Raw genomic sequence first — 13,944 nt, forward strand, 5'->3', positions numbered from 1 at the left:
ACCCATATCAAAATCCATCTTTAAACAGGAATCGATTTCCAGCAGACTTCACTAACTTCAAGAAACGTAAAAAGTTAATGTCAGTAGTAGCTCCTTCACAGTGTTCATTTTTGAGAGAAGCACAGCTAAGCAGACCTTTTTTTTGAAAGTATGTAGGATAAAAGAGACATATATATATATATATATATATATATATATATATATATATATATATATATATACTGGTTTTAATTGAGATGACAGAAACACAGTGCTGAGAAAATTCAGTCTTATCACTCCCTCCACAAAACTCCACTCAGTAGTTCTGAGTAGTACATCAGCTACTCCCCGCCCCTGATCCCCTGCAGTGCATTTTAAAGAGGTAAATGTCAACCTGGTAATCTGTGTTTAGCCTAGAAGAAGCAGTGGAAATTGGGGACGGGGTGGGTATGAACAAAGACCCCAGAAAACTACCCTGGTTCCTGCAAAAGGTTCCTGCAGTCAAAAACGCGCCTTTTGTTACATTCCTCCCCCTGCCAGAGTCTGAGTTACGTAGAGGTGTACTGTCTCTTTAAGAGCTCACTGCCAGTCTGTTTCGTATTGATCAATCCTCCATTTTCCAACACACAGCGGCGGCAGCGGGAGAGAGCAGAGAGCCACCCCTCTACCTGGAGAGGAAGCCAGGGACCAGGGGCAGTCATGGCAGCGAATATGTACCGGGTTGGAGGTAAGGCTGGTGGATTACATTTTAGAGCGGTAATCGCTTAAAGTCGCTCTCGCCATGATTAACGCAGACTCGGTTTTGTGTATTATTCAGAGCGTGGTCCGTCGTTGCTTCCCTTCGTTTTTTTTTTTATTTTTTTTTATTTCCCTAAAGCTATATAGCTCACTGAGAGATGATGGTGAGTCTGTGAAGAGAAGGGATGGTGATGAGGACTAAAAATTGCTTCAAAATGTCCACACTTCCTTTGTTTTATTTTCTCTTCCTTTAATGAAACTCGGCATAAACACGGACAACTTGAATGTAATGATGCACCCAAAGTATCGTCAGTGTTGCTTTTGTCTGAGAAATCCCAAAAGTTTTTGCCTTTGTTCAACTATTTCATGTCCTCGCTCCTATAACTAGCATTATGAGCACTTCACTGACCTCCAGGGACCGCTTTTAACTGACAAAGCATCCAGGAGTTCAGGCAAGTGAAGGCAACAGGGACACAAAAAAGTTGAAAGGTACACTTAGTTTTAACAGATGGAAATGAGGGGGGTGGAAATCTTCTAGCATCCTTCTGGATCCTTTGCATATGTACAACTGGGGTGACCTCTCCGTCTTTTTTTTTTATACAGGCAATTGCTTCTAATACCTAATTAAGATTCCTGATTCCCCCTCCCACTCACTTTCTGCTACATCCTGATGGTGCTCAGTAAAAATACTCCAAAAGGAAGTTCTGGCTGCTGTTCCACCGTTTAATTAGAACAGTGTTTTTTTTTTTTTGTTGTTGTTGTTTTTTTTAGATTTGTTAGGTTTAAAACAAAGAAAAACGATCACAGAGTACTCTCCATTGGTGTACTTTTCCCCCTTGCCAACGAATGTACTGGGTAAGGAAGTATGGATTTTCAGTGAGATTTCAGAAAAAACAAATGTTTCTAATGTTTCACACAAAAACTTGTGTGTTTTTGGGTTGATTACATCAGGAGAGGCAGAGGTTAATCAACACTACGGAGGAAAGGCAACTTTTGACAGATTCTCATAGATTCTGAAATGTGACTGCAAGGGCTTTGACTGTACACGCGAGTCCGGATTTGACTGAGGATCATCAGTTCATGACGGACAAGGCGGTGAAATGATGACTGTGACATTTACTGCGTTCTGAACTTTTATTTTGTTCAAATCTGTTAAGTTTGTGGTTAAAATTTTCTATTAGTTTTTGAATGCGTTCACCTCTGGCATCGACTTGAATCGTGGTGATGACGGTGTGGTCTGTACTGCAGGTGGATGCGTGTTTTGGCCAGCTGGCACACTTGCTCGTTTTCAGCCCCTGTCTGGTAAATATATTTGGTGGGAATAAAGGGGTGACTGCATCGCTGGAGAAAACATCATAGGAACTGAAGATGTTTGGAGAAATGTGGGGGGGAAAAAATCCATTCCTGTCTGACCTGATCATCTTGATAAACCAGCTGCAATCAGCATTTTTTTAAATCCTTGGATGATTTTTTTTTTAAACATTAAAATTATTCATACTTGGCCTTACGTTTATGTTCATTTTCTTTCTCTCTTTTTTCTTTTAATAAGCTCACTTACACGTCCGAAACTGTTATATTTCATCTTAGGCTCATTGGATTGTGTCTAAGTAGCAGGATTTGGAAAAACAGGGACTCGTATGGTTTCTTAGTAACTGTTTTAATGCTTTCTCCATTTACTGTTAGACGGTCTTCAAGTTAGACGTATTTAAATGTTTAAGATAAATGAAAACACCTATTTAATTTTTCTCTCACTTGCTTATTATTCATGGTAGTCATAAAACAAAGTTATTTTCTTGTAATTCATGCTGAGAAAGTGATGTTCTTATAAAAGAATGACCAGAACTGCAGAAAAAAGTAGCAGAAACCTTGTTTGTTGTTGGCATAGTTTCCAGAAACCCATGTTGTGTTTGGAGATACAAACTCAAACTTTTTGTTGCAGTCGCTCATAACAGAAGCGACCAACTCTTAAATGAGAAGTCTGATTAGGTGAACTGCAAAAAAGAGGAAAAGCATACAAATGGGTGCCCTTTAGAGGTCTGATCGGGTTCTTGTGCCTTATGTGACGTCACCAGAGGCACAAGCTTGTTTTTGAAAGGATTAACTTTATCTTGACTAAGTCATTTATAACCAGTTGCATAGTTAGGAAAACTGACAAAAGGGAATTCATTTATAGATGAGGAACTACTCAAGTGAGGCTGATTGACTTTTACTAATTAGCTTTGAAGTTATTAAAGCCAACAGGGATGTTAGCTTTAAAGCTAACTCTCGACCAGCGTCATTACAGGAAGACGTGCTGCTGGGCTGGTCTGTGAGCACAGTAGGTTCTTTATTCGTTCTTATTTTTATTGTTTTATCCGTCACCGTGCCCGACGGATAAAACGGTACTGATTGTACAGTTCTGTTTCCAGCTGATTGTAAATGAAGAGAAGGGAGCGTGGAAGTGAAAACGATAACTTAAATGTTTAGGGCCCGTTTCCATTCGATGGCCAACGGTTGTCTTGTTAAAACGGGGCTGTGGGGACTCTGCGCTCGGCTCGGGCACACGCAGCGAACGGTGTGAAATTGAGCAAGGCCAGGTTGAAAATTAACACTTCTCTGGCCACATATTGCTTAATTCGGTGCATGTCTCGATGCTGCCAGCCTGGTACACGGGTCCAAGGAGCCTGGATTCACATCTCCTGTCTCCGAGTAGCTACAGCAGCTTTGCTACAAGTTTCCTCCTCTGTATCCCTTTCAGCTTGTGGGATTTGGCCCACATGCTGTTGCGCTGCATGTCTGCAAGTTAAATGTAATTAACGAGAAAAGACCAAACTATTTTATGTAAGGCTGTTAATTATTTATTTTAGACAGTAGTAGAGATGCGCCAGTCTCTACACAGTTTTCACTTCGAGTCTCATCAGTCAGACAAGTCAAATACTGAAAAATTCTTCTATTTTAAAACTAAAAATACCCTCTGTTTTTGGTCTATAAACACATCAACCAACAACATGAACTCTGGCTCAGTTTTTCTAAAATAACTTATAAAATGTCAGAGGTTAAGAATACACAGCTATTGCCTCTATCAAGGAGCTGGATGAGTATTTTCTCTTTTTTTTCCTGCGTTCTAGTCCTTTTAAAAAAAAAAAGAGGAAAGGAGCAATTAGCATCAGCCAAGTAAAATCTGATTGGTGCGTGCGTCACTTAACGGCGCTTTTGGTCTGTATAAGAAATATTGAAATAACTATAGGGGCTGAAGTATTTAAATGGATTTCAGTTTAGGCCAAAAATAAACCGTTTTTTACTTGCACTTTGACATTTCACATCCTCCTTCTTCAATTTTTCTACCAATGCATTTAAGCTATTGTTTTTTTTTTTTGCAGTATTTTCAGCAATTGTGGGGATAAATAATCAATAGAAGGCTCAAATCTCATGCATCTTCAATCATTGTATATTGTTTTCAGGAGTATTTGTATTTCACCCGGTCTCCTGATCCCTGCTTGGGCCAGCTGATATCATCATTGATTATGACAGCTGATCAAACAAAATAACGAAGAGCGATCTCCTAGTGCTGGACATTATTTATTCAACCTCTAATTTAAATGCATTTTACTGCAAAATACAGGAAACATCCGATGTGCATTTATGAAATCTTATGTGAATTTCTTTTTCCTATCCAGCCCAAAAAATTGTCACTTTTTAACCTTTTTAAAAAAAAAGACTAACAACAAAAATCACAAACTTTCAGAGATAATTTCAACCTAGCGTCCCGACAAAGCCTGGTCCTCAAAGAGACAACCGTAACTTTGCAGGACAATAGGGCCCGTCTTGGGAAGGCAGCGGCTTCCCTTTTCAAAGAGCAGTGGACAAAAGATGGCTTCTTAGGCCTTGATGTCTTTTTTTGTTAACCGTGCTGGCCGCACTCTCCTCATCCGGCACATGCAACGCCAGTGTTGGTGCGCAAAGTGTTGATGACTAACAATGAGCTCACACAGCCAATGACTCGTCATCTCAGGGGTATTGAAGGTGGCCATGTTAGTTTTCAACTGGATGGAAATGATTCCTGCAACAAACTAAATCCAGCTAGAGACAGAAAGCGTGGATGGGATTTTTGCATTAGATCTATGATTTTTATTTTTATTTTCTTTACCTTATACTTTGTGCATTTATAGTACGTTGAATTATTCAACAGAAAATGATGCCGGTATGAATGCGATTGGCCAAGGAAGCACAAGGCTCGGTAATGATGGTTTCCTCAGAAACCAAGTTCAGAGAGCTCCTCTCTCTTTATTAAGTCATGCTTACAGACGTGAATGTTTCCATTTTAGCACGTCAACAGTAGGAACTGCTGGGGGTTTCTCTTAAAAAAGAAAAATTACACAGATCCAAGTTGGTGCGATTTCTCTTCGGATCAATCATGTTGAGAGACCAAAAGTAAGTGTAGGCCTTAAACTGTTCAGATTTTCCCACCTGAGGTGTGGCTGATACTTCGGCTCAATTAGCAAAAGAAATCTTTAATGGACAACTCCAACAAACGGCGCCTAAAGTTGAGCTTGTCCTCTTGCTGCGTATCAGCACATGCAGCTGTTCCATTCCACTGTTGTTTCAACAGGATGCACCGTATTTACTAGCTTTGTGACATGATCTGATGAGAGAACAGTAATGTTAGAAGGGCCGCCAACGTTTTGACGAGAAGGCAGCGTCTCATGTGACAAACGGCTGATATGGTGTTCTGAAAGACTTGCGTGGAAGAGAAGATCATTTGATTCTTGAGTCGATGGTTAGATTACACTACTAAAGTTATTTCTTCTAAGGTTTCACACTTACTGTTATTAATCTAGAGAGTTTTATACTGGTTTTGTTTTCTCATTGGAATTTAATTAAAACTTGTCTTTTTTTACTTGATTAACCGTCAGTGTAGTTTTGTGCAAGACGACAAAAGTATACACAAGTTGCAAAGGACTGTTTGGAGTGCAATAATTGTTGGCTACTGTTATGAACTTGCAGTTTTTGTGCTAAAATACTATTCAGCCATTTGGACAGAGTCTCATGGCAGCAGACACTCAAAATGCCAGAAGTGATGAAGCCCAAATGAGGGCAAAAGGGAAAAATAGGCATATATCACAAGTAATATTATCATTGCAATGTTTACCAGTATTATTGCCACTCCAAGATATTCAAATATCGTCTAATCCCAAGATATTCTCATTCTTTTTAACCGTTTGACTATTTATCTGTTACATTCAATCGCTGTCACAAAATGTTTAAAAGGATTTGGAAATCCTGAGTCTGGAAAACTGTGGAAATGATTTGAAAATCTTGTTGGAACTTTTGTAAAAATAATTAACCACAGAAGAAGAAGGAACAAATGTTTCACATTCATTTGTTTGCAAGTTTCTTGAGTAGTCATAATGAATTGATCTTAGAAGGAATGAAGAGATTATTAAAGCTCACGTCCCCAAAAGAGATGCACCGAAATGAAAATCTGGGCCGATATTCTATATAAATATCGCTTTTATGGCTAACTGATATTTATCAATAGACCTCATTAGGTTTTTGATACCTTGAAAAAACTAACAACCCCACTAACTTCACCCTTTCAGTTAAACTCCCCACTATTTTTTCTGCATCACCATCACATGTCCAAACAAATACTACATACAACTTCCTCCTCTGCCCCTTCAGAAACATAAAACAACAAGATAGAAATAAATATCGGTCTGTAATATTAGCCTGGCTTTATTTTTTGGACCGATACCGATATGTTGAAAAAAAGAGAAAAGACCAACATCGGCATTGTGGATCCCTTGTCCTAATCCAGAGTTTTACTAATGGCAAAGAAAGTGCATTACTAATGCACTTTCTGGGAATGTGTTTCGCAAGCTGAAAAACAAAAAGGATTTTCTTTTTAATGCATTTATTAAAAAGGAAAAGATTAAAAATTTTCAGCATTTGTCCTGCCAGTCAAGGAGAAATTGACCAATTGATCCGTTCTTCCCCCAACAGGGACACGAACAACGGAGGTTTGGTAGAAAATGGTGAACAAGTTCTAAAACAGAACATGATTTAGCTTGACTTATACATTTATCACGCGGATATTCGTACTTGGTGAAACGGTTCTGGTGTGAGAGAACCTCCTTTATCAGAACAGAACAAAATGTTTCACAGCTGGAACGCAGCGCAGCTCCTTCTAGTGGGAATCGAGGCCTCAGCCAGAATAGACATAAGGAGTGATTAGAGCTCGCACAAGATGTTCAGCCATCGTACGGACACCGGAATATCATTTTGGGACAATTTCACATCTGCTGTGAATAAATACTCTGTGTTCAAGCAAGTTGTATTGCAACAAACACTGCTGTAAGCTCATCTAGCATTTGCAGAGGAACTCTCCATGTTTGCTTGGTGCGATTCGTTTGATGCTTGAAAGTTATTTACCGATACACAAACCGATTAAGTGGAAAAAAACTTTGAGAGAGCTCATAGTTTGCTTGGATGAGCGCTGGTGTTAATTTCCCACGCTGGCAGTTGTCTCGGCCCGCAGCTCCGGTGGGTGCGCTTCACACAGTGAAAGTCGGAGGCTTCTTCGCAGCCTTCCTGCCAAGTTCAGGACAGCCAGTTGGACAGATGCATGACAGCAATTACATTCCCTCAACAACGTGTCACCATCGCTGCATTTCAGAGACCAAACATCACCCATGTCTGTAACAATAAATAGTGTTAGCCAAGAGCTAACTGTTGTTGTGTTCCCCCTTCCTGCTGGCAGGAGCAGAAATATTTCAAATTTCAGATGTGGTCGGCTTCAGAATAAGCAGAAATGTTGCCATTGTTCAGAACGCATGGCTGATGCATGAGTTTAGCTCTACTGTTTCACATAAATCTCTGCTAAAGACTGACCTCTAAGAATATCCATGAAGACGTTATGTGAATTGGGGAGAGCTTTACTATCTAAGTATAGAAAAAAGGTAAGTTTGACTTCACAATATTACATTTCCAGCTATTGCCATAGAAACCTCCATCCCTCGTCTATGCCAGTGTGGGCGGATCTTCCTCCTCTCGTACGTTGGCCTGGCCGTCTTCATCATTGCCTTGGGATGCTTAACTTTGAACAGGCCATGTTTATTTCTTACATTTAAACCTCGTTTGTTTTTGCCGACTGGTGACTGATTAGGTTTTCATGTCCTTGAACTGGTATCGTCTCTTCAGAGTTCTCTCCTACCAGTCACATGCTGTGTTCTAGCTTTTAATTGGAGTGCCATTGGCAGGAACTGCTGGATCTCAGTCAGGTGATCAACACGTGTCGGCAGATGTTGCGGTAGGCATGGATACCACCCCAGCTTTTAAGCCCCTTTTCACTTTTTTCCACATATTATGTTACAGCTAGAAACTTAAGCGTATTTTAAGCAATGGACCAACAGAAAGTAGAGCATCATTTTGATGTGGAAGAAAAATTATACTCCACTCCAGGACTCTGGACTTTATGGAACAGTAGCAAGAAAAAAAAAGAGAGAAGGTGCTCTGGTCAGGTAAGACTAATTGGTGATTGCAGTGTCATGGCGTGGGGATGCTTTTCTTCAGGGAAGCTGGTGAGACTTGATGGATGATGCTAAACATAGGTCATATGTGAGAATACCAGGTTGAAGAAAAGAAAAGACTTCAGACAGAGGTGGAGGTTCACTCTCACACGGCAAAACAACCCTAACTGTACAATCACAGTTACGGGGGAATTGTTTAATTTCATTAATTGAAACATTCAAAGTCAAGATTCAAATACAACTGAGAATATGTTGGAAAGTTTAAAGAAAAAAATTGTTTGGATGCCCTTCATCAGATCTGACTGAGCTATACTTATTTCTGCAAAGAAATCTGTTAAAATTTTCACAACCTTGATATCGCTCTACTACTAAAAATCCCAACAAAACGCTTTAAAGTTGGAAAAGTTGGAAAAATGGGGGCGGGGGTAGCTTACAGGGTGCAAATACTATTGCAACACAATTAATTCACACTCAGGACCACTGTGTTAAGTTCCATCCATTCATTTTCTGTAGCTGTTTAATCCTATTTGGGGTCACGGTGACGGTGAACCTATCTTTAGCAGCCAATAGGCAAGAGGAGAGATGCACAGTAAACAGGTCGCCAGTCCATTGCAGGCTATTAACTACCTGCTTACGTAATCATCGGTTGAGATGATATTTGAACATGCACAAAGTGTTGCAGCCGCCGTTGTGGGAGTAGCTTTGCTTGGGTTTTGTAAGTAATGTAAATGTCTCAGCAGACTGTCAAATGGTAAAATCACAGTTCATCTAAATTAGACCTCCAGGATGTTAAACCTGCATTTACTTGATGTCCTGTTTGGCCTCTTTGAGCTTTAGCATTTCTGCCACTAAACTCTGCACCAGGTGTGGGCATTGTGTGCAGGGAGAGTTCATAGGCCTGGTTGATGAAATTTAAAGGCCAACCCAGTCTCATCAGTCCTTTGCAGTTGCGATACCGTATTGCGCTGGTATTGTGACAACGTTTTCATGAGTTGTGTAGATCTGGAGAGGGCTTCTGACGGTTTCATGAAGCACTTCCTGTTCATATTTCAGCAACCCAGATTCTGGGTTGCTGAAATATAAAGACATTTAGTAGTTTCTTGGTAAAGAGTTCAGTCGGAGTAACTCATTTGCTACGGCTAACATGCTTCCCTCTACACTCTTCTGTTCTATGTACAATAATTAATTTGACGTAATTGTGTATATTTCCTTCATTTTTCACCAGTCTTTGCTAATTTGCCTACTTTTTAAAAATCCGTGTGGCTCAGTACGTCACGGTTCTCCTGAAATGCATTTCGGAGTCTGAGAGTCTCTCTCTGGCCTGGTTTGGATCAGCCCCACAGGCTCTCTCTTTTGGGGCTCAGGAAAATGCCTTGATTGGCTCACGCGAAATTTGCCTGCACCGTGACATCACAGCCGCCACAGCCTGCTGTTTGGCTGACGCTCGGAGTGGGGGATGGATGGTCGGGCGGTTGCACGCTGGGTGAGGCGGCGGGAGGGCTCATGGGAAACGGAGAGACTGAGCGACGCTGCTCAGTGCCTACAGGCCCTCTCTCTTTTTCTTTCTCTCTCTCTGTTGCTCTCATTTTGAGTTCCTCTCCAGGCTGTTCTCTACTAGGCTACAACTCCTCTCATGGTGGAAACTCTCAAGCAGCCTGCTCTTTGACGGTTAACTATTTCCTCACTGTCGTCGTGTCATTCTTGGTAACTTACTCTTCCTTAACCAGGAAAAACGAAGACGGTCAAAGTCTCCTCTTCTTTAGATGTAGGTGCAGACATGCTGTCATCGTCTTAAGATGCGTGGAAGCGAATCACACCCTTCATCACGTTAAAACTTTAAAATGTGGTCTTGCTTCATGTTTGAAACATTCGCAGCACTTTCTGGCTCCCAATTAATAAACAGCAGAACTGGTCCCTGCAGTTTGTCACAACACCCATTCAGAATGTCGCTTTGATTTAGAGCTTTAATAAAGGTGCAAAATTATTGCTGGGTCCTATGAAAAAAAAATTATTCAAATGATCTCGTTTGTAGATGCAGGCTAATCATTATCATTTTCTATGGCTGGTTTTTGATTAGATTTCTTTGCAGTATCAGAAAATCTGAACGTTGTAATGACGACTGATTTAGAAATACGCCTTACATGCTCAAGATCCATGTTTGTTCTGAAACATTTATTTTAGCATAGAATTATCCTTGATTTGTTGGCTGGAGGATGTAGCCAAAAAGCTTTCTTTTATTTTTGTATTTTATTTTTTTATAACGCATTATAAGGGTTTTATATCAGTAATTATTGATTAGCTTTTTGTTTTAAATGTCAAAAATACTGCCAAACTGGTGACGTGGCCATTTGTCTTTTATCCACAACTTGAGCTTTTGTACTTATTTCCTACTTTCATGCTTACTGCTCCCTTACTCAGGCGCACTGTGTGTAATCTGTACTGTGCACTCACTGCGCACACCGTCGGCGGACAATTGAAATTTCACAGTCGAGCGTACTGATTACCTAAACTTTTCTTGACAAATTCTGTCTTTTTCCCACAATCTGAATGGATATCATACTAGCAAGTTCAATGAGCCAGTTGGGCACCAATCCTTGTTTCTCCTCCACCAGGGCACCCATCGGACAGCTGCTGGTCCTGCACAGAAAGTGGCGGTCACACTATGCACTGTAGTGACGGGTTGCGTACATTATCAGCTTGGTGCCGCATACAAAACTTTGATCGTTGTTTCCTACCTAGCAACTTATTGTACGAGTCGTAAAACTGACAATTGTGCAAATGTCCGCATTGTGTACGCGCGGACCTGACTGAGTGATGCATGCCCGAATATGTTGGGGTGTTTACTCAACAAAGAGTGAGCGAGTTAGTTGATGCCACCAACCTTGTTTAGCCTACATTCGTGTCTGTTGTGTTAGATATCATTACTGTTTTGTGAGACTGTTAATACTTTGGCATGCAAATGCGAAGGTTGCTGCCCACCTATGCTAGACGCCTCGTCTATTTTTAAGCCAGTGTTTCCTTTCAGCTGCTGTTCTGGTTCTTGTTGGGTCATTACTGACCTTACCACTATATGCTTTACATCCTGCTCCCCTCGGACTTTATAACTCCATGAAGGACTACCAATCACAGAACCAGAAGAGGGTGTCTGTGAATGGAAGACATGGAGAGAGTGCCGTATCACCCCTGCTGCTGAGGAAACGCTCCTGTAGGATTTCCTTCTGGTGAAGCTAGTTTTTAAGTGATCAGAAACCACAGATGGCGCTGAAGTTGGGATGGTAATTGCAGACTCCAATGTGGAGTCAGATGCGGGTTCCACCTTGATGCGACAGGCCGAGTCATCGGTGTTGCACTCTAACCTTTCGGTCAGATTTAGGGAGCTTTGGATTTGCTTTTTCTTTGTGTGAACTTTCAGTAACAAGTTAAATTGGAGGAATGTGCTTTTCTGTAGTTCTACCTTATTGTAGGGAAAACAGCGGTCTGACACTTGCCCATCTGCAGATTAAATGATCATTTCTATAGCTCAATTATCATGTTAAGTGTAAATTAACTGTAAAAACATTTTACTTCTACATTCCAAGATATCAATTTACATTCTTAGTCCAAGTATTGTTATTTCTTTTTTCTTTTCAGTCTGCTGTCTTATCTGGGTGTCTGAAACAGAGCTACCCGAATATCTTATGATCATCTTCTAACTCTCCAGCGCTCGATTTCATGCCGCCCTATTTGGTATTCAGCAGTGTGACGAAGATGTCATAGTGACAGTGGAGTCCGATAAGCTGTTACAGTGTGAGGGCTGATGGGCCTCGTGTGGATCCCCCCCCCCCAATGTCTTACAGTGTTGTTCAGCAGTAAAAAAAAAGAGTGCCCGAGAGAAAACTGCGCTCTACATTTCTTCTGAATTACTGCTGCTGCGTTGGTGAGCTCACAGAGGGAAGTTATTGGTCATTTCAGAGAGCATTGCACAGTTAGGTTTCTGTTGCCACCTTTCTATTAATTTTGGCTACACTGACTGTAGATATTTTCTTAGAGTTTCTTTTGGAAAACTTGTGACTGGTTTAGATTTTTTTTCTCTCTTTATATTTCTAGCATTTTTTTTTTTTTTTTTTTTTGCTAAAATTGGCTAGTTAAAGCACATATTTCTGTCCAAGAGTCCATGGCATGGTAGAGCCTACTTGGCTTGAATCAGCATGGATGAAAAGATCTGTATACAATCCTAAACCAAGGAATCCAAAATAATTTGTCTTCATCAAGAAACTTAAATAATTCAGTCATAATCTTAAAAATGACTTATAACATTAAAATTTGAATTGCATTTTCTTTTTTTCTTTTTTTTTTGCATTCCTATCACTTTAGATGACTCTCACACCTAAATAATATGATCCTCCCTCTTCCTGGTTGCACGTTTGCCTCACTTGCCACAAAGTGTTAGGAGTTTACATGCACATAAAGTGAAAACTGCACTCTAATGGCAGGCATGAAGGGATGACTACATTATTGGTGGGTTATGTGCAATGAGTGATTGTTCATGTGTTAGCAATAGCTTGGTTGTTCCAAAAACCAATTTTGTAATAAATTCAAAATCAAACAATTAAAATTTGAGATTGTTGTGGCAGAAAAATACAGCAAAAACAATCATCAGCAAATATAGAATGTACAAGTCGATGTTTTTCCACCACGTTTAGTCTGATGGCGGTCGCTGAAGCTGCGTTCTGTCCATCGCAACCCGAGCCACTGTAAAAGTTAATGGGATAGTTTTGCTTCCAGCACTTTCTTGGACTTATGGCATCCTGTCAGGTGTTGGCATGTCCTGCAGAAATTATTCATACCCACGGCAGACTGAGATTTAAGACTATTTTCATTCAACCAAGACGTTTCTGACAGAAAATGAGACGGATGTCTGTCATAAAAAAAGAAAACGATCATGTTGTGAAATTAAAGCGATTACTTAAACCTACTAATGAATTAATTAATGCCTACCCTAATTTGGTGGGTATTTATTGCACTGTTTATGATTTACCGTGATAAATTTGTCGTTAGAATTTTGATTTATTGTTGTTGCAATAAATTCCAATTAATAAAGTTTAAAACTGTCCACACTGTTTGGATTGTTTTACTATTTTCCCCACTGTGTGTTCAATCAGCGTTTCGAGAAATGTTGACAAATTTATAAATATGATTAAATCCGGTAACTGCGTGCAACTTAGTGATGTAGCTTTCGTTGTCACTTTTATTGTTATCACAATAGTACCACAAAATATTGTGATAAAGCTTTAAGTCTATATCGCTCACTCCTACTCTAAATAATGTTAGGTGAAAGTAGATGGAGACATTTTAATTGCTGCTCCAGGTCTGTTAATATGTTCCTCTCATTGATGACTTTAAGTCAGAAATATTTAATATTTAAAACTGGATTTCCAACCCGCTAATCTTCTCAAAATTATATTTTGGCTACTAATCTTAATATTACTTCTTGAACTTTAAATCTTTTATCTTGTTGCTTTTTTTTTTTACATTTGTGAATGCTGGACTCAGTTTAAAAAAAAAAAAAGTATTCTCCATCACTTAACGATTCGTTGTTGGTTTTTACAATGCTTCTAGAAATGTAAACATCACTGTGGGCGATTTGAAGTCTATTAAATCTGCCGTGTAAATAAAGCTGACTTACAGTGCTTCCAGCTGGGTGCCAAATCACATAAAAGTCCCATGCTGCCACCAACTA

At 39.9% G+C, this 13,944-nt stretch overlaps 1 protein-coding gene across 2 annotated transcripts in view; it reads left to right on the forward strand.

Moving 5' to 3' along the window:
- The first annotated feature begins 585 nt into the window (after positions 1-585).
- The window catches only part of mta1 (metastasis associated 1), a 46,898-nt gene continuing 33,539 nt past the window's right edge, over positions 586-13,944 (forward strand). For both annotated transcript variants that reach the window (XM_015016605.1, XM_015016608.1), the window contains exon 1: positions 586-706. In XM_015016605.1, the coding sequence (XP_014872091.1) occupies positions 679-706 (28 nt within the window). In that variant the 5' untranslated portion in view covers positions 586-678. The remainder of the gene's footprint in view (positions 707-13,944) is intronic.

The sequence above is a fragment of the Poecilia latipinna genome, unplaced genomic scaffold, assembly GCF_001443285.1.
Source record: "Poecilia latipinna isolate Pla-1442-1.1 unplaced genomic scaffold, P_latipinna-1.0 Scaffold73, whole genome shotgun sequence".
Lineage (NCBI taxonomy): Eukaryota > Metazoa > Chordata > Actinopteri > Cyprinodontiformes > Poeciliidae > Poecilia > Poecilia latipinna.